Source organism: Typopeltis vanoorti, chromosome 9 (assembly GCF_054136105.1).
Source record: "Typopeltis vanoorti isolate ZY-2024b chromosome 9, IOZ_Tvanoo_1.0, whole genome shotgun sequence".
Taxonomy (NCBI): domain Eukaryota; kingdom Metazoa; phylum Arthropoda; class Arachnida; order Uropygi; family Thelyphonidae; genus Typopeltis; species Typopeltis vanoorti.
The window spans coordinates 31988505-32005340 of record NC_143557.1 but is presented as its reverse complement, the minus strand read 5'-3'; the positions used below and the strand labels follow the sequence as shown (position 1 = coordinate 32005340).

The 16836-nt window shown below is 32.8% G+C and overlaps 1 protein-coding gene across 1 annotated transcript in view; it reads left to right on the top strand.

Moving 5' to 3' along the window:
- LOC150102956 (ER lumen protein-retaining receptor 2-like) overlaps positions 1-15219 on the top strand; it is an 80878-nt gene extending 65659 nt beyond the window's left edge. The window contains exons 3-4 of the mRNA XM_090398521.1: positions 2668-2920; positions 12042-15219. Coding sequence (XP_090254647.1) covers positions 2668-2920; positions 12042-12076 — 288 coding nt within the window. The 3' untranslated portion in view covers positions 12077-15219. The remainder of the gene's footprint in view (positions 1-2667; positions 2921-12041) is intronic.
- Positions 15220-16836: the final 1617 nt, after the last annotated feature.

Here is a 16836-nt window from a genome sequence, read left to right as displayed (position 1 = left end):
ACCTTGATATTTATTTTCTATGTTCTTACCCAAGTATTCCCATGACTTTTGTTTACCTAGTTTTACATAGTGTTTAGCTTTCTGACATTTGTCTCTGTACTCTCTAAGAACACAAGCTGACTTATATGCCAAGAACTTTTGATATTCTTTCTTCTTTTTCTTCACTACCTGTTTAACTTCCCGTGTCCATGAGTTCCGATTTTTCTATCCTTGCAGACAACTTCTCCACATTGCCCCTCTGGCTGAATCAATCAGTGTTATTGAACCACCTTATTGATTCTCCAAGGTTTGGTTCCTGTTCTCAAACTGTTTCATTTTTTCTTGAATAATGTTTGTGTATTTTAGTCTACAGTTCACATCTGAGAGCTGCTCAACTTTTATTCACTTTAAAACTTTCTTACATGTTATTCTTTTCAATATGAAATTCAGTTTTATCCTGCTTAAGACTAAGTAGTGATCAATTCCAATTTTAAATCCTCTGTACACTCTGGTGTCTTGCACCAGAGAGAAAACATCACTATCAACATAGTCAATGAGACTTGTCTTATTCCTTGCCTCTTCTCTCCATGTGAATTTGTGCACATTTTTATGTTGGAACATGGTATTAGTAATAACCAGTCCATGTCCTGAGCAGAAGTCCAACAAGTATTTGCCATTATTATTAGCTTTGCTCTTTTCTCCAAATTTTTCCCAAATATTTTTGTATGTTTGACAATCATTTTTCACTCCATTGTTGGGGATCTAAATAGATCCCCAACAAGGACCAACTTTTCCTTTTTCATTGTGTCAGTTGCTTTCTCTAAAGCATGAAAAAATTCCTCCACTTCTACCTTAGTAGAACCTTCTGTGGGACCATAGGCACAAATAAGTCTCGTTGTCCAACTCCCCATTCTGATATTTGCCCACATCACTCTAATTGAGACTGTCTGCCATTCAAGTTGATTAGCTTTTTCTCATATTTAGTGTTGAATACTATGACTACTCCTTCTTTTCCTTGATTGTCATTGCCTGAATATAACATTTTGTAATTATTGCTTAGAAAGATATCACCAGTTTGTCTTTTTTGTTTCAGTCATCCCTATTATGTCTGGTACTTATCTAATTCCTCAGCTAGCTCTATTTCTTTGGCATTCAGGCTGTTGATAGTACTGATCTTGGACTCTGGTGATGTTGAGTTGGGGTGGATTTACCATCATTAGGAAAAAATTGTTCTCAGAAAATTAAACACTCAACTGTGCAGTCTAGTATCATTGCTTCATTAGTCATATGAACCCAGAATCTTCTATCTGCATTAAACTTGGACTTATCTTAAAATTACATTAGTCTCCAATGAACATGGTATTTGCTAGTCCAATCTAGTCTTTGTGAAGAGTTGGACTTGCCAAATTTTTCTGAATAGATTTATGTTGCATTCCTTGAAGTTGTACCTGGCGAATCTTACCACTGTATCTGTTTTGATTATATGAATTAGGTTAGTTTTTTGTAGTATTCCCATGGACAGTGGGAATATCATAAAATTGTTCAGGCTATAGTAAATTAGTACTATGTATGCACAGTAAGTCAGGGGGAAAAAAAAGAACATTGGGATTTGAAGACCTCATGCCTGTTAGACTCCTTTGGACCTGTTCCAAAAGACATGAAAAGAGAGAATGAAGAGGTTGAAAATTTGTTCTATGAGTTTGGAGTTGAACTGTGAAAGGGTTCAATAACTGCTGCATGTGTATTAACAGACTCAGAGGAGACCGGGAGAATTTTACACCAATTCTATTAACCAGTGTCGATGGAAATTTGAAGAAAATGCAGGCAGCAGAAACTGAACATCTGAAAGACACTAGAGTGGATGAGTTTAGCAGCATGTCATTACCTAATTACTTTTTACTGATCAAATATTTTTAGGCCACTCTTAGGGGATACCATCCTGGAATTTGTATAGTGTTAACAGGTATCCAGAAGTAAAATATTGCATTGATGTGAAAGAGATCTGATCTCTTGGATTCTGAAGAAATGATATGTTTCCATGCCAAGAAAGATTGAAGATTAGTTATCCCAAGAAAAGAGATTTGAGTGTTGTCATAAGTAACACTGACGAAAAGAGCTCTTTATGCAAGAAATAAGACAGATTTAAGTTAAGTTTTGTTGGCATTGAAGCTAACAAGGTTATCAAAATCCAACTAAGAATGGTTTTAGAGATAAGAATTTTATCATAGAAGTTTGTTGATGCATGGTAGATTGTCACTTGAGAATTTTAATGATGAATAGCCATTTGAAGGTAAATATCTTTTGCCCTTCTTAGGAGTGAGTTGAATATGGGCTAATTTCCAAGCTGCAGAATCGATACCATTGTAGCAGAAGAGAAAAAAGTGACATAGAACACCAGAGTCTACTCTGGAGCATGAAGCTCCAGAGGTCAGCTGGGATTGATGAGTATTATCAAGAAAGGTGCAAAGTTTTCCTAGTTAGTTTACTATGAAGCTGACCTCTTATAATAGAAAACTAAAACAGAAAATTGAGTATCATGTATTAAATAAAAAGCAAAAAAAAAATTCAAATAGACAGACACATAAACACAGTTTAAAAATGATGTTTTTTTATTAAGTTTTTTAGTCATTCTAACACAAATGAAAAAGTTTAATATGTTCGATTGCTTAAAGAAATTTATCTTTTTAGATACTGTGGACATTTTCTATATATTTGGAGTCTGTTGCCATTTTGCCTCAGCTCTTCATGGTATCAAAAACTGGAGAAGCAGAAACTATAACTTCCCATTATCTTTTCTGTTTGGGTTTATACCGAGCACTTTATATCCTTAACTGGATGTATCGCTATTATCTTGAAGGATTCTATGATCTTATTGCTATTATAGCTGGAGTGGTACAGACTGTATTGTATTGCGACTTTTTCTATTTATATGTTACCAAAGGTAAGTTTTTTTTTTTTCCCTAGTATTTTATTGGAAGTATAATAACATTAGACAGCAGTTTCATCTCCTTCCCTGGATGATATAAGATTATGGTGTATAAATTCTATTAACTCAGAACTCTCCTCCAGTTGAATAGAAATGGATGTGGAAATGAAAACATTTGGGATTTGTGTAGAGTTAGAGCTGGAGAAATGAAAAGTAACACCTTGTGTGAAAAAGGATGATTGCAATTTTTTTTTTTTTGGTAGAGTCAGTCCAAGAAGAGAGAAATCTGGTCTTGGTTGGTCAGCTAAGCATTAACAAAAATAAGAAGAGTACCACGGCCTTTTTTGCAAGAAAATGACAAAATTGTGTTTTGAAAGCACAAAAGATGACTAGGTTTTTATCCTCCCATTGAAGAATGATATAGATAAATGTTATAGTAATGAGGAATGTATATAATGTAGTAGAAAGTTTTTTATCTTGGGTATATTATGTTAAAGATTCCAAGCAATTTTATAAGCTAGGTTTTTTAATCCTTTTTCCCAAGTAAGCAAACAGACAAGTAAGTCAAGTTTGCGGCTGCACATAGTACAACTCGTTGTAAAGGTGGAGTAAGCTCTGATCACTTTCCTTAGAATTTTCCCTAATGCAAAGCACATTTCCTTGCTGAGATGTATGATGCTATTAAGGTAATGGTCACTACCCAGACCAGTTTCTACCTTTATTGAGGTTTTGTCAGTGGGAGCCAGACCTAAAAAAATGCCAAGGGCAAAGTAATACAGAGCTTATAAATTTTACCTAAACAAGTTGCCATAAGGTGATCTGACCTCATTAAATAAAAATCTCAGGATGAGAGTAAGATGTAGAAAGTTTCTTACCTTGGATCACTTTATATACATTCCTTTAATATATTATGTAAAAGATACCAAGCAATTTTATAAGCTAGGTTTTTTAATCCTTTTTCCCAAGTAAGCAAACAGACAAGTAAGTCAAGTTTGCGGCTGCAAGTAGTGCAACACTAGATAACTCGTTGTAAAGGTAGAGTAAGCTCTGATCACTTTCCTTAGAATTTTCCCTAATGCAAAGCACATTTCCTTGCAGAGATGTATGATGCTATGCATTAAGAGGTAATGGTCACTACACAGACCGGTTTCAACCTTTATTGTAATATATAATATATACCCAAGGTAAAAATCTTTCTACGTCTTACTCTCTCCTGAGATTTTTATTTAATGAGGTCAAAGCACCTTATGGCAACTTGTTTAGGTAAAATTTGTAATCTCTGTATTACTTCACCCTTGGCATTTTTTAGGTCTAGCTCCCACTGACGAGACCTCAATAAAGGTCGAAACCGGTCTGGATAGTGACCACTTCCTTAATGCAAAGCATCATACATCTCTGCATCGAAATGTGCTCTACATTAGGGAAAATTCTGAGAAAGTGAACAGAGCTTACTCCACCTTTACAACGAGTTGCCTAGTGTTACACTACGTGCAGCCACAAACTTGACTTACTTGGGAAAAAGGATTAAAAAAACCTAGTTTATAAAATTGCTTGGTATATCTTTAACATAGTATATAATGTAGGTATGCATGTAATGTGTGTGTTATGTATGTATGTAATGTACACTGCTTGGAAAGAAGTCAATTGTGACACCCCCATAGGCAAGGTGCATTGTGTCATGTAACATGTCATATGTTTGTAGCTGATATAAATTGGAGGAATATGATGCATCCAAGTCAGTGCAACTGTGTCTGGGTGAAATGGCTGATGTATGGTGGATGCCCAGTTAACGTATCTTAACGGAGCATGTAACCCCACCATTGAAATTCGGAGGTGGTGGTTGATGGTATGGTCCTATTTTTCCTGGTTTGGCCTCAAACCTTTGTTTGTGATGTCACAAACATTGAACTCAGAGAGGTGTCTGAATATTCTGGACAGTGCAGTACTTCCTACTTTGTGTGTTTCTACGGAACTGACCATTGTCTCAGCAAGACATGTCATAAGGCTGCTGCTGTAACTGCATCGTTTGTGGGCGTGAACATCACCACACTTGACTTGCCTTCACAGACCCCTGATCTCAACCCCATTGAACATCTGTTTGATGGACTGGAGCATCAGGTGAGGTCAAGTGATGTCTGCTCCACAACATTCCAGGACCTCATTACATGTCTACAGGTAGAATGATCCAAAATTCCCTGAGGATTGCTGCAGTCATTGCAGCTAAAGGAGATCCCACATCTTATTAAGGTGGGCATCATGACTGTTTGTTCCTCATGCTATATAATGTACATATGCATGTAGTGTGGGTGGGTGTATATGTAATGTATATATTGATGAGGAATGGTGTGGTTCAATGAAGAATGGTATAGATCAAAGCCACTGGTTGCATAAATTCTTGAAGCTTGAGATATTTGCGCACCGCAAAGGTTTATCATATGAGTAAGAGGAATGGAGAGTGTTCTCATTAACAAAATTATGGATAGGTTTCAGATAGTTAGAAGGTTATGTACAGTTGACTCATTGCAGCAAACTTGTAGGATTAGAGGAATAGTGCTATATGAACTTTTTTAGCCTAGTCTAAGGCACTTTGGTTGGGACTTCTTGGTAGTTATTGTGAATTATTTATTTCTATTATGTCCTCGTTCCACAGACTTCTGTGAAATGAGAACATCTTCTTCTTCCTATCATGGAATATAGGCCATGTGGCCTGTTCCGGTCTCATGCCATCTCTTTCTTGGTCTTCCGATTCTTCTTTTTCCACTTATTTTGTATCTGTATAATATTTTTGGTAGTCTGCTGTTGTCCATTCGATTTAAATGTTCTAGCCATTTTTGTTTATACTGTCTTATGTAGTAATTAATTGGTTTAATTTTTAGGGATTGTAAGATTTCTTCATTTGTTTTGTGGTCCCACTTGGTATATCCAGCTGTTTTTCTGAGGAACTTCATTTCTGCTGTTTGAATTCGTTTTTCATCTTTCCTTTTCATGGTCTATGTTTCGCTTCCGTATAGTAGAGTTGGTTTTGACAAGACATTATATAGTCTGATTCTAGTGTGTTTTTGTACCAGGGATGGCTTAAATATACTATTTATTATGCCATTTACTTTGACAAAGTTTGATATTTTAGTGTCTGTCTTTTTCTTCTTCGTATGATAGATCACATCCCAAGTATCTGAAAGTGTTTACTTGTTCTAGTATTGTATTATCTATCACTATTTTACTTCTTATTGGGTTTTCTCCTTTGAATGCCATTATTTTTGTTTTTTCTTTGGATATTGTCATATTATATTGCTTTGAGATATCATTTAATGATTTTAATGATCTTTGTAAGTCATCTTCTGATGTAGCTAATACTATTTGATCATCTGCAAATAGTAGTGTATCTATCTTCATTTGCGGGGTCATTTGTATACCAAATGGGTTATGCTGTTTCCAGATTGTTAATATTTCATTTATATATATATTGAAAAGCAGAGGTGAGAGGGTACATCCTTGTCATACTCCTTGATATATCTTTCCATTCTGAGGTGTGTTCTAATTTAACTGCTATTTTATTTCCTGTATATATTTCTTGAATAGATTGTAAAAGTTGGTTTGGTATGTTTAAATTGGTTAATATTTTAAACAATTTTTGTCGACTAATTTTGTCAAATGCTTTTTCATAATCAATAAATGCCACATGTGTTTCTTTTTGAAATTCTCTTCTCTTTTCTATTAATAATTTTAAAGTAAAAATTGGATCTATGCAGGATCGGCCTTTTCGGAAGCCATTTTGTTCTTCTAGTAATTTGTTTTCTACGATGCTGCTTAGTTTCTCTTTTAATATTCCTGCATATATTTTATATCCTGTATTCAGCAGGCTAATTCCCCTATAATTATTGCAATTGTCTTTATTTCCTTTTTTATAGATTGGGATGACCAGTGCTTTTTTCCAAGAGTTAGGGGTTTTTCCGGACATCCAAACCATATTAAAAAATTTCAAAAGTCTTTCATTAAATTTTTCACCTGCATTTTTGTATAGTTCTATATTTATATTGTCTTCTCCTGGCATTTTCCTATTTTTCATCTTCTTTATTATATTTTTCAGTTCTAACATTGTGATATTTTCTATTAGGTCATTCTTTGTCTTATAAAATTTTAATTCATTGTTCTCATCTGTCCAGAGATTTTGGAAATAGGTCACCCATTTTTCTAAATCTATTGTTTGTATTTTTATCTTTTCTTTTATTTCTTTATTCATGTATTTTATTACTTTATAGGTTTTGGGTTGTGGCTTAAATAAATCCTTTTCTAGTTCTGTTATTACGAAATTGTTCCATCTTTCTCTATGTTTTTTCCTTACTTCTCGTTTTGCAATTGCACTGTTTCTTTTATACTCTATTTCTGCTTGTATTGTTTTGGAATTTAGCCATTTCTGGTAACTGTCCTTTTTGGTTTTTATTATATTTTCTATTTCTTTGTTCCAGTCTCGTAGTCCTCTTTTTCTAATCCATTTGTGCTTTATTCCTAAGGTTTCTGTTGCTGCTTTTGTGAGAATTTGTTTCAAATTTTCCCATTCATCTTCTATGTCACTTAATTCATGTGTGGTTTCTGTTTTTAAGTTTGTGCATTTTTGATATTGTAGTCTAACTTGAGGATCCTGTAATGAAGAAATTTTGTAGCTCGGCTGGTAAGAATTTTCAATTCTATGTGTTTTTAGCTACTTTGGTTTAAAATGAATTTTTGCTGATACCATATAATGATCAGAGTTTAATTCAAAGCCTCGATATGCTCTTACGTCTAAAATTAACTCCGCTAATTTAAAATTTGTGATAACGTAGTCAATTACTGATTTGTATCTTCTGGCTGACCAAGTATATTTATGTATTTCCTTGTGTTTAAACATTGAATTCATTATTCTCATATTATTATAAATGACAAAATCGCGCAATCTGCGACCATTTTGATTACATGTATCTTTGCCAAATTTACCTATGTTTGTTTTGTATTTTTTGTTTCCTATTCTGCCATTTAAATCTCCTGCTAGCAGTAAATAGTCAGTTTTGTTTGTTTTATCTATGGCATTCTGTAATTCTTTATAAAATATATTACTGTCTTCTTCTTTTCCCTCTTCTGGTGCATATGCACCAATTATTGTTATGTGGCCTCTTAATGTCTTGAGTCTAATTTCTATTAGTCTTTCATTCAAATAGTTGTAATATACAATATTGTTCTTTAGGGATTTATGTACCATAATCATTATACCTGCTTTTGCTCTTTCTTCTTTTTTTACCCCACTGTAGATTTATATATAGTTGTTTGTTTCTTTTTTACCTTTTTGTTTTTTCTTTGTTTCTGTTACTATACATATCTTTATGTTAGCTTGGTTTAGTTGTTTATCAAGTTCTTCTTTGTGTGCAATGCTTCTCACATTCCATGTTGCAATCTTCATTATGTGTTCCTTTTTCCAATTTCGTTTACCGTTTCCTGGGTTGTGGTCTTTTCCCTGACAGTCTGTCCGGCTTTTCTTTGCATGAAACTTGAAAGTATTTTGAATTTCCCCAGGGCAGGTTACTAACCTGTCGCTGGGTAAGTCCAGTGGTAGGGCTGCTACCTAACGCCTCTGGACAGGCAGATCTAACAGCATTTACTCTGTTAGGGTGTTAAGGTTATACCGCCCATACTCGGTCGCCAGTGCCTCGTTTGTACTTTTAGAACAGGATGGACCACGGGAAGGTGAGGTTGACATTTGAGTGGGAGAGGCTATGTATTGCGCTTCACCACCCCTTCCACCCCGAAATGAGAACATAATAGAAATAATTTGATTACCCACCTAGTTTTGTGAAATTCATGTCTCATTCATCAGGAGAAATAAGCAAATAAATTAAAAAATCAGATTACAAGCAGGTAATGTACAGAATGAAATATTCTAAAACAGGAATAACAATTGGAAGTGCACATTTACTATGAATGTATATGCTGGTTTGTGGTCTGCTGTCATGTTAACTGAAATCATCCCTTTTTGTTGCACTGTTAGGGTGTTTAATTATTTCAGCTGACTCCTTGAATGCTCTTAAGAAAAATCTATAAAGGAAAAAAAATGCATATTCTACTGAGTAATCTTATATTAAACTTGATCATGACTGAATGGGTGATTCTCTTCTTAAGACAATTACCATATTTTTTCGTCTATAAGACGGTACTTTTTTCTAAAATTTTTAGACCAAAAATTGGGGGTCGTCTTATACACACGGGGATAACCGGTTGAGAGACCTGCAGTTGCTGTAGTGAAACTGCCGGTACCATGTCTCTGCAAACAGGCTTCCTCCAGTCACTAGCCTTTGTTAACTCTGTCGATTGACATCATTAACGCCTGTGAATAAACCAATCAGAACTCTGAAAGTATTCATATGTCTGCAACTCATTGGTGGAGTAAGTTAATGCATTAACAATATTTTGAGCACTAGCCCATCATCTGGACAAAATATGAACAAACCAAAATGCTCTACATAGATTAATTACAGATTTTTCTGAAGCTCGTTCAAGTAGTCATCTGAAATGATTAAACATCCTCAACAGTGCAGCAAAAAACAAGGGGTGATTTTACATTAAATCTGGTCTTCTCGAGTTAAATACATGCAGTTACCATCATAGCAGAAGTGCGATTTTCATTGTCATTGCTGTTTTCAAATATTTCATTGTATACATTACCTGTTTTGTAATCTGATTTGTAATCTTTTTTTTTTTTTTTTTAGTTTATTCACTTCTCTGTGTGACACTTGAATTTCCCAAAACTAGTCTGAGTAATCATAAATTATTTCTATCCCATCTGTTTTGTGGTAAAAATACTGTATCACATTTCTATTATATGCACCACAAAGTTTAACAAATGAAGAAGAGCAATGTAGTGTATTGTCATTAGCAAAGATATGCGTTCAATTTGTGGTTACTAAAAGAAAGAATGAATGTGGAAGAATAACTTTACTGAATGTAGGTGGTACTCTGTCAAAAGCTAATGAGATTGTTCAGTTAATTAGTGTGCTCACTTTGCTAAGATATCTCAAATAGGTGTATATAAATTGGTGCACAGTGTTACTGCTGCATTGGATGAACATGAGAATGAGGTCGAAGAGCTATTGCATAACCTGGATAAGAATTTATCAATAGGGACAGATGGAATATCAGCACATTTGCTAAAGGAATGTTCAGCCGAATTGGCTAGGCATCTCAAGTTATACCTAAGCATTTCACGTGTTGGTATAACTTGAGTTTCAGCTCAATAATGATACCACATGAATGGAAGGAATGTATGATAGTTCTGTTGTACAAGGGTGGTTCAATAATGGATGTCTGACTACCGACCTATTAATATCTCTGTGCTGAAGATTTTAGAGAAATTGGTAAGAACTAAAGGAAAGTCCTGTTTTTTCAATTTGCTGATATTTTATTACAATGTTATGGCAAGTTGGATAAAGGGAATGAATACACTATGATAATGTTGAATTTTGGTAAAGCATTTGATAGAATAACACATGAAAGACTGTTGCATAAACTGGAGAATATGAGATTGGAATATAAACTCTTGACTTGGATAAGTGGATGGTGGTTGACAGACAGATTTCAAAAAGAAAGAATGAAGAATGATGTGGAAGAAAAACTTTACTGAATGCAAGTGAGTTTGAACGTGCCAGATTTTAGATGACCAAATGTACCTTAGGGTTCATTCCTTGAGCCTTTGTTGTTAAATTTATACATTAATGACATTAGGAAGGGTCTAACAGGATATGTGCAATTGTTTACTGAGGATGCAAAGCAATCAGGAATGCTACTGATATTCAGCACTTACAGAATGATTTGAATAGGCAAATGAAATTTGAATTTGGGCAAATGAAAATATCTATCAGTCTTTAATTAGCAGGGTTGTGCAAGACTAGAGTGGCTTAAGGATGTTCCATAGGAAAGAAAAACTCAGACAAAGTTATGGTGTGAGTTTCCTAGAGGAGAGCTGACATCCACAGTAAATTAGCAAAAAGAACTAGTTAACCTCAGGAGTGTTGTGAGAATAATTGAGAGTTGTCAGGTATGTGGTGGGTAGTAGTTAAACAATTAGTGTTAGATCATAGCTAACAGCAAATACTCTGACACTTCTTCCATCTTGATTGTGGGATTGAAGAATATAATTCAATTTGAGTTGTGGACATTGTACTTTCCAAGGAAGATGATCCCACTCTGAGCTTTTAGACTGCAAAATATGATTCATAATAATCAGAGAAAGAATAGTGATTATCAACATCAGCAAATGAATGTAACATAATGCAAGAACGTTTTGAACCAGAGTAAATCAAAATGAGAGATTTCTAAGTTTAGTATTTTCTGATATTAGATGTCAGATTTGATGAATATCACCTTTGTTCCAGGAGGAATCATGCAGAAAGTTGGAGCAGAGGTGGGAATTGATTATTTCAGATTCTCATAGAAGTTACAGATGGGGTTTAGATTTAGATTGTTATACAAATCATTTGTTGGTGTTAAGATCATGAATCTGGGAATTTTTTTTTGTATCGATGTTTTTATATTTTGGTGGTATTTTTTGTGGGAGTTTTTTTTATCTGCAATGTCACTATATATATTTATGCCTTTCATGGTTGGTGATGGCAGAGAATGAGAGTAGAACCATGGAGTTCAGTGGCAATTTTTTCCACACAAAGCAAGTCTCCTGTCCATTTCCTTGTTTTACCAGTGCTCTTAGTGTTACAGTTCTGGATGTGATTCCAGTGTATCTGAATGGGGTCACTTGAATGGTTGTTGCCATCCACAGTAAATGTAAGAAAAAAGTAGGGACAGAAACCAGAAGTGATATTGGTATCATACCAGGTGAAGGTAATCTGCAACCTTAGAGGTATAGTTTGCATTTCTTCCAACTAGTGTACTACTACTAGTATACTAGTTGGAACTAGGGAAAGTTCCAACTAGTATACTAGTAGTAGTACACTTAATTCATCAAGAAGTAGTTGATAAATGCAGTATGATAAATATAGATGCAAACTGAAGTGTTTTACTATTCAAGAAATATTAATATAAAGTAGTATTAATAAAAACAAATTCAAATTGCTATTATGTTATAGTAGTTATTCATTTTCATTTATTTTTCTTTCAGTGATCAAGGGGAAAGCTCTGAAGTTGCCAGCATGAACATATTCAACAGTTGGTCTTTTCTTCTGACTGCTTTATATATACATATATACAAACATACACACAGTTGGATTTTAAAATAACAAAACTGTGCAATGTTATTTACATTGGTGAAAAAAGGAATATATGAAATATATCACATACTATCATGTGTGGTGAACTGTTAACAGTGTTCCAGCATTTGCATGTGTATGCTCAATACACGGCAACTAACTTCCATCAGTGCTGGCTAATCTTTTATGAAAACTGGTTTGAATTTGAGGAAGTTTATTATGTAAATTGTCTTATAATGCCTAAATTTTGTGCTGTTGAAGTTTTGTGTGAAACTTTTGTTATCCAACTGCATAGATAACTTCGAACACTTTTATATGTAATTTTCATAAGCAGTTTTTTTTTTCCTTAATGATAGAAGAAGAGATTTACTGAATTATATGAGAACATGCATTCATTAAGGGTGGGATATCTTTTATGACATGGTAGCTACTGGTTAGTCAGAAGCATACAGCCATTTTCATTGTCATTTTTGTGTAATAGCTTAATGTTCTTTTTATGATATTTATAATATGTTCTTAAAGTAAATGGATTATTTTCAAATTTTTATTTATGCTTTAATTTAAATGAGAAGCATGATAAATTTTACATTTATTCTAGAGAATAAATGTAATATGTAGAATTTATTTTAAAATAAAACTGAAAAAATATGTATGGTGCACTGCTTCAGATCTTTCAGATTTAAAAAAAGTTCCAAAAAAATTTTTTTTTCCAGTTCATTCAGCATAAGTGTATTTCAAAATTTCCAGCTCTAGTGGTGGCCATGGTGGTGAAATTAATATTTTCTTTCTTTTTTGATCTCTTGCTGAAAATTTTCATTATACTGAGAAAGAATTTAAAAAAAAGTAATTTCATTAAAATGGTGAGTGATGAACATTATTGAATTTCAGTAGGTAGAAATTTCATATTCACACTTCATTTCAAAACACAAATAATTAAAACAAATTAACATGTGAAATTCAAATAAGGAATATATTATAAATAAGTAATATTGAACTACATAAAGGAAGATGAAAACATGTTATGGTTACTGAGAAAGCTGGAGAAAGATATAAATTAATCCAAAAGATCAAAAGTTGAATTGACTGTTAATATATATATAGATATATAAAACCAGTGCAGTGTGAAAAATGTTGCCTAAGAAATCTTTTAACAGTTTGAAGTTGAGTTTTGTTTTGACATTCTATCTATTAACAATAAATGATTTTTTTAATCAAATAATTGTTTTTATTTTCTCATCGTCAAATTCCTGACATGTACCCTCAAGGGGTGTACAGGATATTATGATAGTACTATATGAAGAAATTTCATCATTACTAACTTCCTATCAACAATTTTCCTCCAAATCAGTCTGTTATCTATTAAGACTTCAACATTATCAGATCTTATATTTCTGTCTTCTAAGGCACTTTTTACTGTATCAATCCACATACATCTTGGTCTTCCTCTGTGTCTTTTCCTGGTAAAGAACACTTGTTTTGCTTTTCTCTCCCATTCTGTTTAAGTGAGCATTTTTTTTTTCTACTTATGCTGTATACACACCAATTGGATTTTAAATATATATATATATATATATATATATATATATATATATATATATATATATATATTGTGCCTTTATTAAATTTGGTTAATGCCAGCACAAAAATTTGTGTACTTATTGTGTAGCAATATTCATTATTACTAAGGTGTGGATTTTTATATGGTGTACAGTTAACAACCATCAAGTCATGTCATCCTGTTGTATTTTTTTAAATTAAATATTTGTTTGGATTATATTGGCATGTGTGTTTTTTATACCTTAACAATTGACTTGTGTTGGATGCATAATTTATTATATCATTTAGCTATCTTGTGTTCAAATAGTTTTACTGATAGCACACTAATAACTGTCATTATATATGGAACAGATATAAATAAAGAAAAATAAATCAGGAATGACTGTATTTGATAGCCATTCTGTGTATAGCTATGTATATGCTGGTTTTACAGTGGGATTCACCAGTAATATTTTACTAATTTTGATATTAAAGAACTTTGGAAATTCATTTTGCTGATATTTCTCCTCCCTTATGTACATTATCTACATAAGCTAATAATAAAACAAAATGTTTTTTTTTTTCTTTTCCCTTTCTTTAATTACCTAGTCTACAGATTATTTCTGGATATAAAAAAGAGTGATATGGAATCTATAATTTTAACAACTGATTGCTTGTAAACTTGATATATTTATTCAGCAATAGCATTTATTTGTTGCTAAAATGTGGATAGTGATTTTGAGTGTTTGCAAATTAGATAATTGCTCTCTCTTTCTCTCTCTCTATATATAACTATTTATCACATATCATATTCATTTTGATACTGAATATTATATTATTAACTGAGGAAGCAATTGTTTTTTGTGTTAGTAGTTATAATAAGGTAACTGGAGTAATCAAAAATTTGTTCATAATTTCATGGATTATATCAGCTTAATTCTGTAATCTTCAGAATTTCTTACTTTTGCAATGGCAAGGTAGTTCTTTCTTTTCTCCAAAAAAAGTCTTAGATATGTGTTTAATGTTATATGCAAATCATCAAAAAAACTTGTTCTTGAAATTCAGTTATTATTTATTTCATTATTTTTCAGCTGTGTTTATGGTTATTATAATATAATCCCATTTAACATTTGGTATTCAGGATTTAAAATTTGTCTCATTTCCTTTAAAAAAACAAATTCAGTAACTGCTAAGGTATAAACCATAAGCTTTTTATTATGTGTATTGATTTCAAGTTAATTTAGCACATTATAAAATTATGCTTTATACATTTCCAATTTTTAAATTATAATGCTAAATGTAATTTTTTGAAACTCGCACTTAGTGTAAAGAGCCTTCATCTGATTGACTTTTAAAAATATGGGATGAGTTCTTTATATTCAAGTTTCATGATAACATGTATATCATTATTAATGTAGGTAGAGTTTCAGTAGAATTTTGCAAATTAAAAATTGTATGGTTCTAAATATATAAGGAAAGAATCCTTAAATTGTTTTGAAACATTTTGCATAGTTTTATATGAAGAGCAATAAAAATGCATTTTGATAATTTCAATTTATGACTTTTTTGAAGATCTTTATTGCTTTCTTTAATTTAAAGAATAATATTAAGAAGAATGAGTCACAATATTTTATTGATAAGAATGCAAAATGAAAATCAAATAGTTAAATACTTTGATAAAGGGATGGAATAATGTCTGCATATAGTGTATTAAAACAAAAAGTTTGCAATTCTTTCATTGTAACATAATTATTTCTGATTTTCTTAAAAATGATGTCTGTTATTATTGTATGATGAATATGGTGCTAAAAAGATTATTAGAAGATGGTAGAAAGAGGGCTTAATTATATTGTCCGTCTTAAAAGTCCAGCCTGATTGGCTGAGTGGTTAGCATAACCACTCTCACTCTCTAACCAACAGGTTGTGGATTCAAATTCCACTGTGGACATGGATGTTTGTAAAAGCATGCTCTGGATGAACTTGTATGGCTCTTTGAATTTATAAGGCTTTTTTTTAACTCTTTCAAGGTATTGAAAGGTATATATTTTAGGTAGGTGTCACTTAAGGTCAGAGCTAGATAACTGGAGGAGACCTCCATATAGGAATATGGACAGCCCTTTTGTTTTCTACATTCCTTTTTAATTAATGTTCAATAACAGTCGGAGCTTCTTATCTAGTCTTCACCTTCTTGTGATGCACCTCATTAGTTGGTATCTACCTGAATACCAGGAACGAATATTCCGGGTGTGCTAGGTGTGCGATGCTCATCAACGAAATATCAGTATCACCCATATTATATTTTTGCATTTATTCCTGTTAAAGACTCTCCCAGTTGTTTGCAGACTTCGCGCAATTCCTAAAATTGAACACAATATACTGTACTAATGCTTCATTGTCCTCTTCAGGAGGATAATAAAGCATTAGTGCTTCATGAAGAAGGCACTTTTCACCATGTAACCGTTGCATCACATTCACGTTAATAGCCTGGGTGTGCTTTCGAAATGCACACACCTTTGAGCTATTCGAAAAGATGTAAAGAAGGTGCAGCGGGTCAAATTCTTAGCTTTCTAATATTTTTAAACCACTGAGAAGGTGAGCTAAAATTTTGAGCTCGCTCAGCACCTAGCATCTGATTGGTTATTGTGTCAACCAATCCAATTGAACATTGTCACTTGTCATGAGTTAAGTGCTTTTTGTATCCAATGTATATTGCAAACAATTGTTATGCATGTTTTCTGAAACTGAAAATTTGAAAGTGGATGTTAGGAGAAAAATGCTAATTGTGTTTTCTTTTGCTTGTGCAGTATAGCATCTGTTGAGGTTGCAAAGATTTTTAATGTTATATAGAGACATTTTTTATTATAGTCTTCAGAAACAACAGACAGTAAAAAATATCTATTCCTGAATCATCATCATCATCATGCATATCAAGGATTTAGGCCTAGCATGGCCTGTTCCGGCCTTAGAAGTCATTGAATCTTTTAAGAGGATATCCTGGTTTTCTTTTTCCTAATGGCTTGTTTTGGTAATCTTTCTGTTTTCATTCTTTGAACATGTTCCATCCATTTATGTTGATATTTTTTAATTTTTTCTATTACTGGTTCTTGGTTTAATTCTTTCATAATTTCTTCATTTCTTTTGTGATCAAATAGAGTATACTTTGTTTTCATC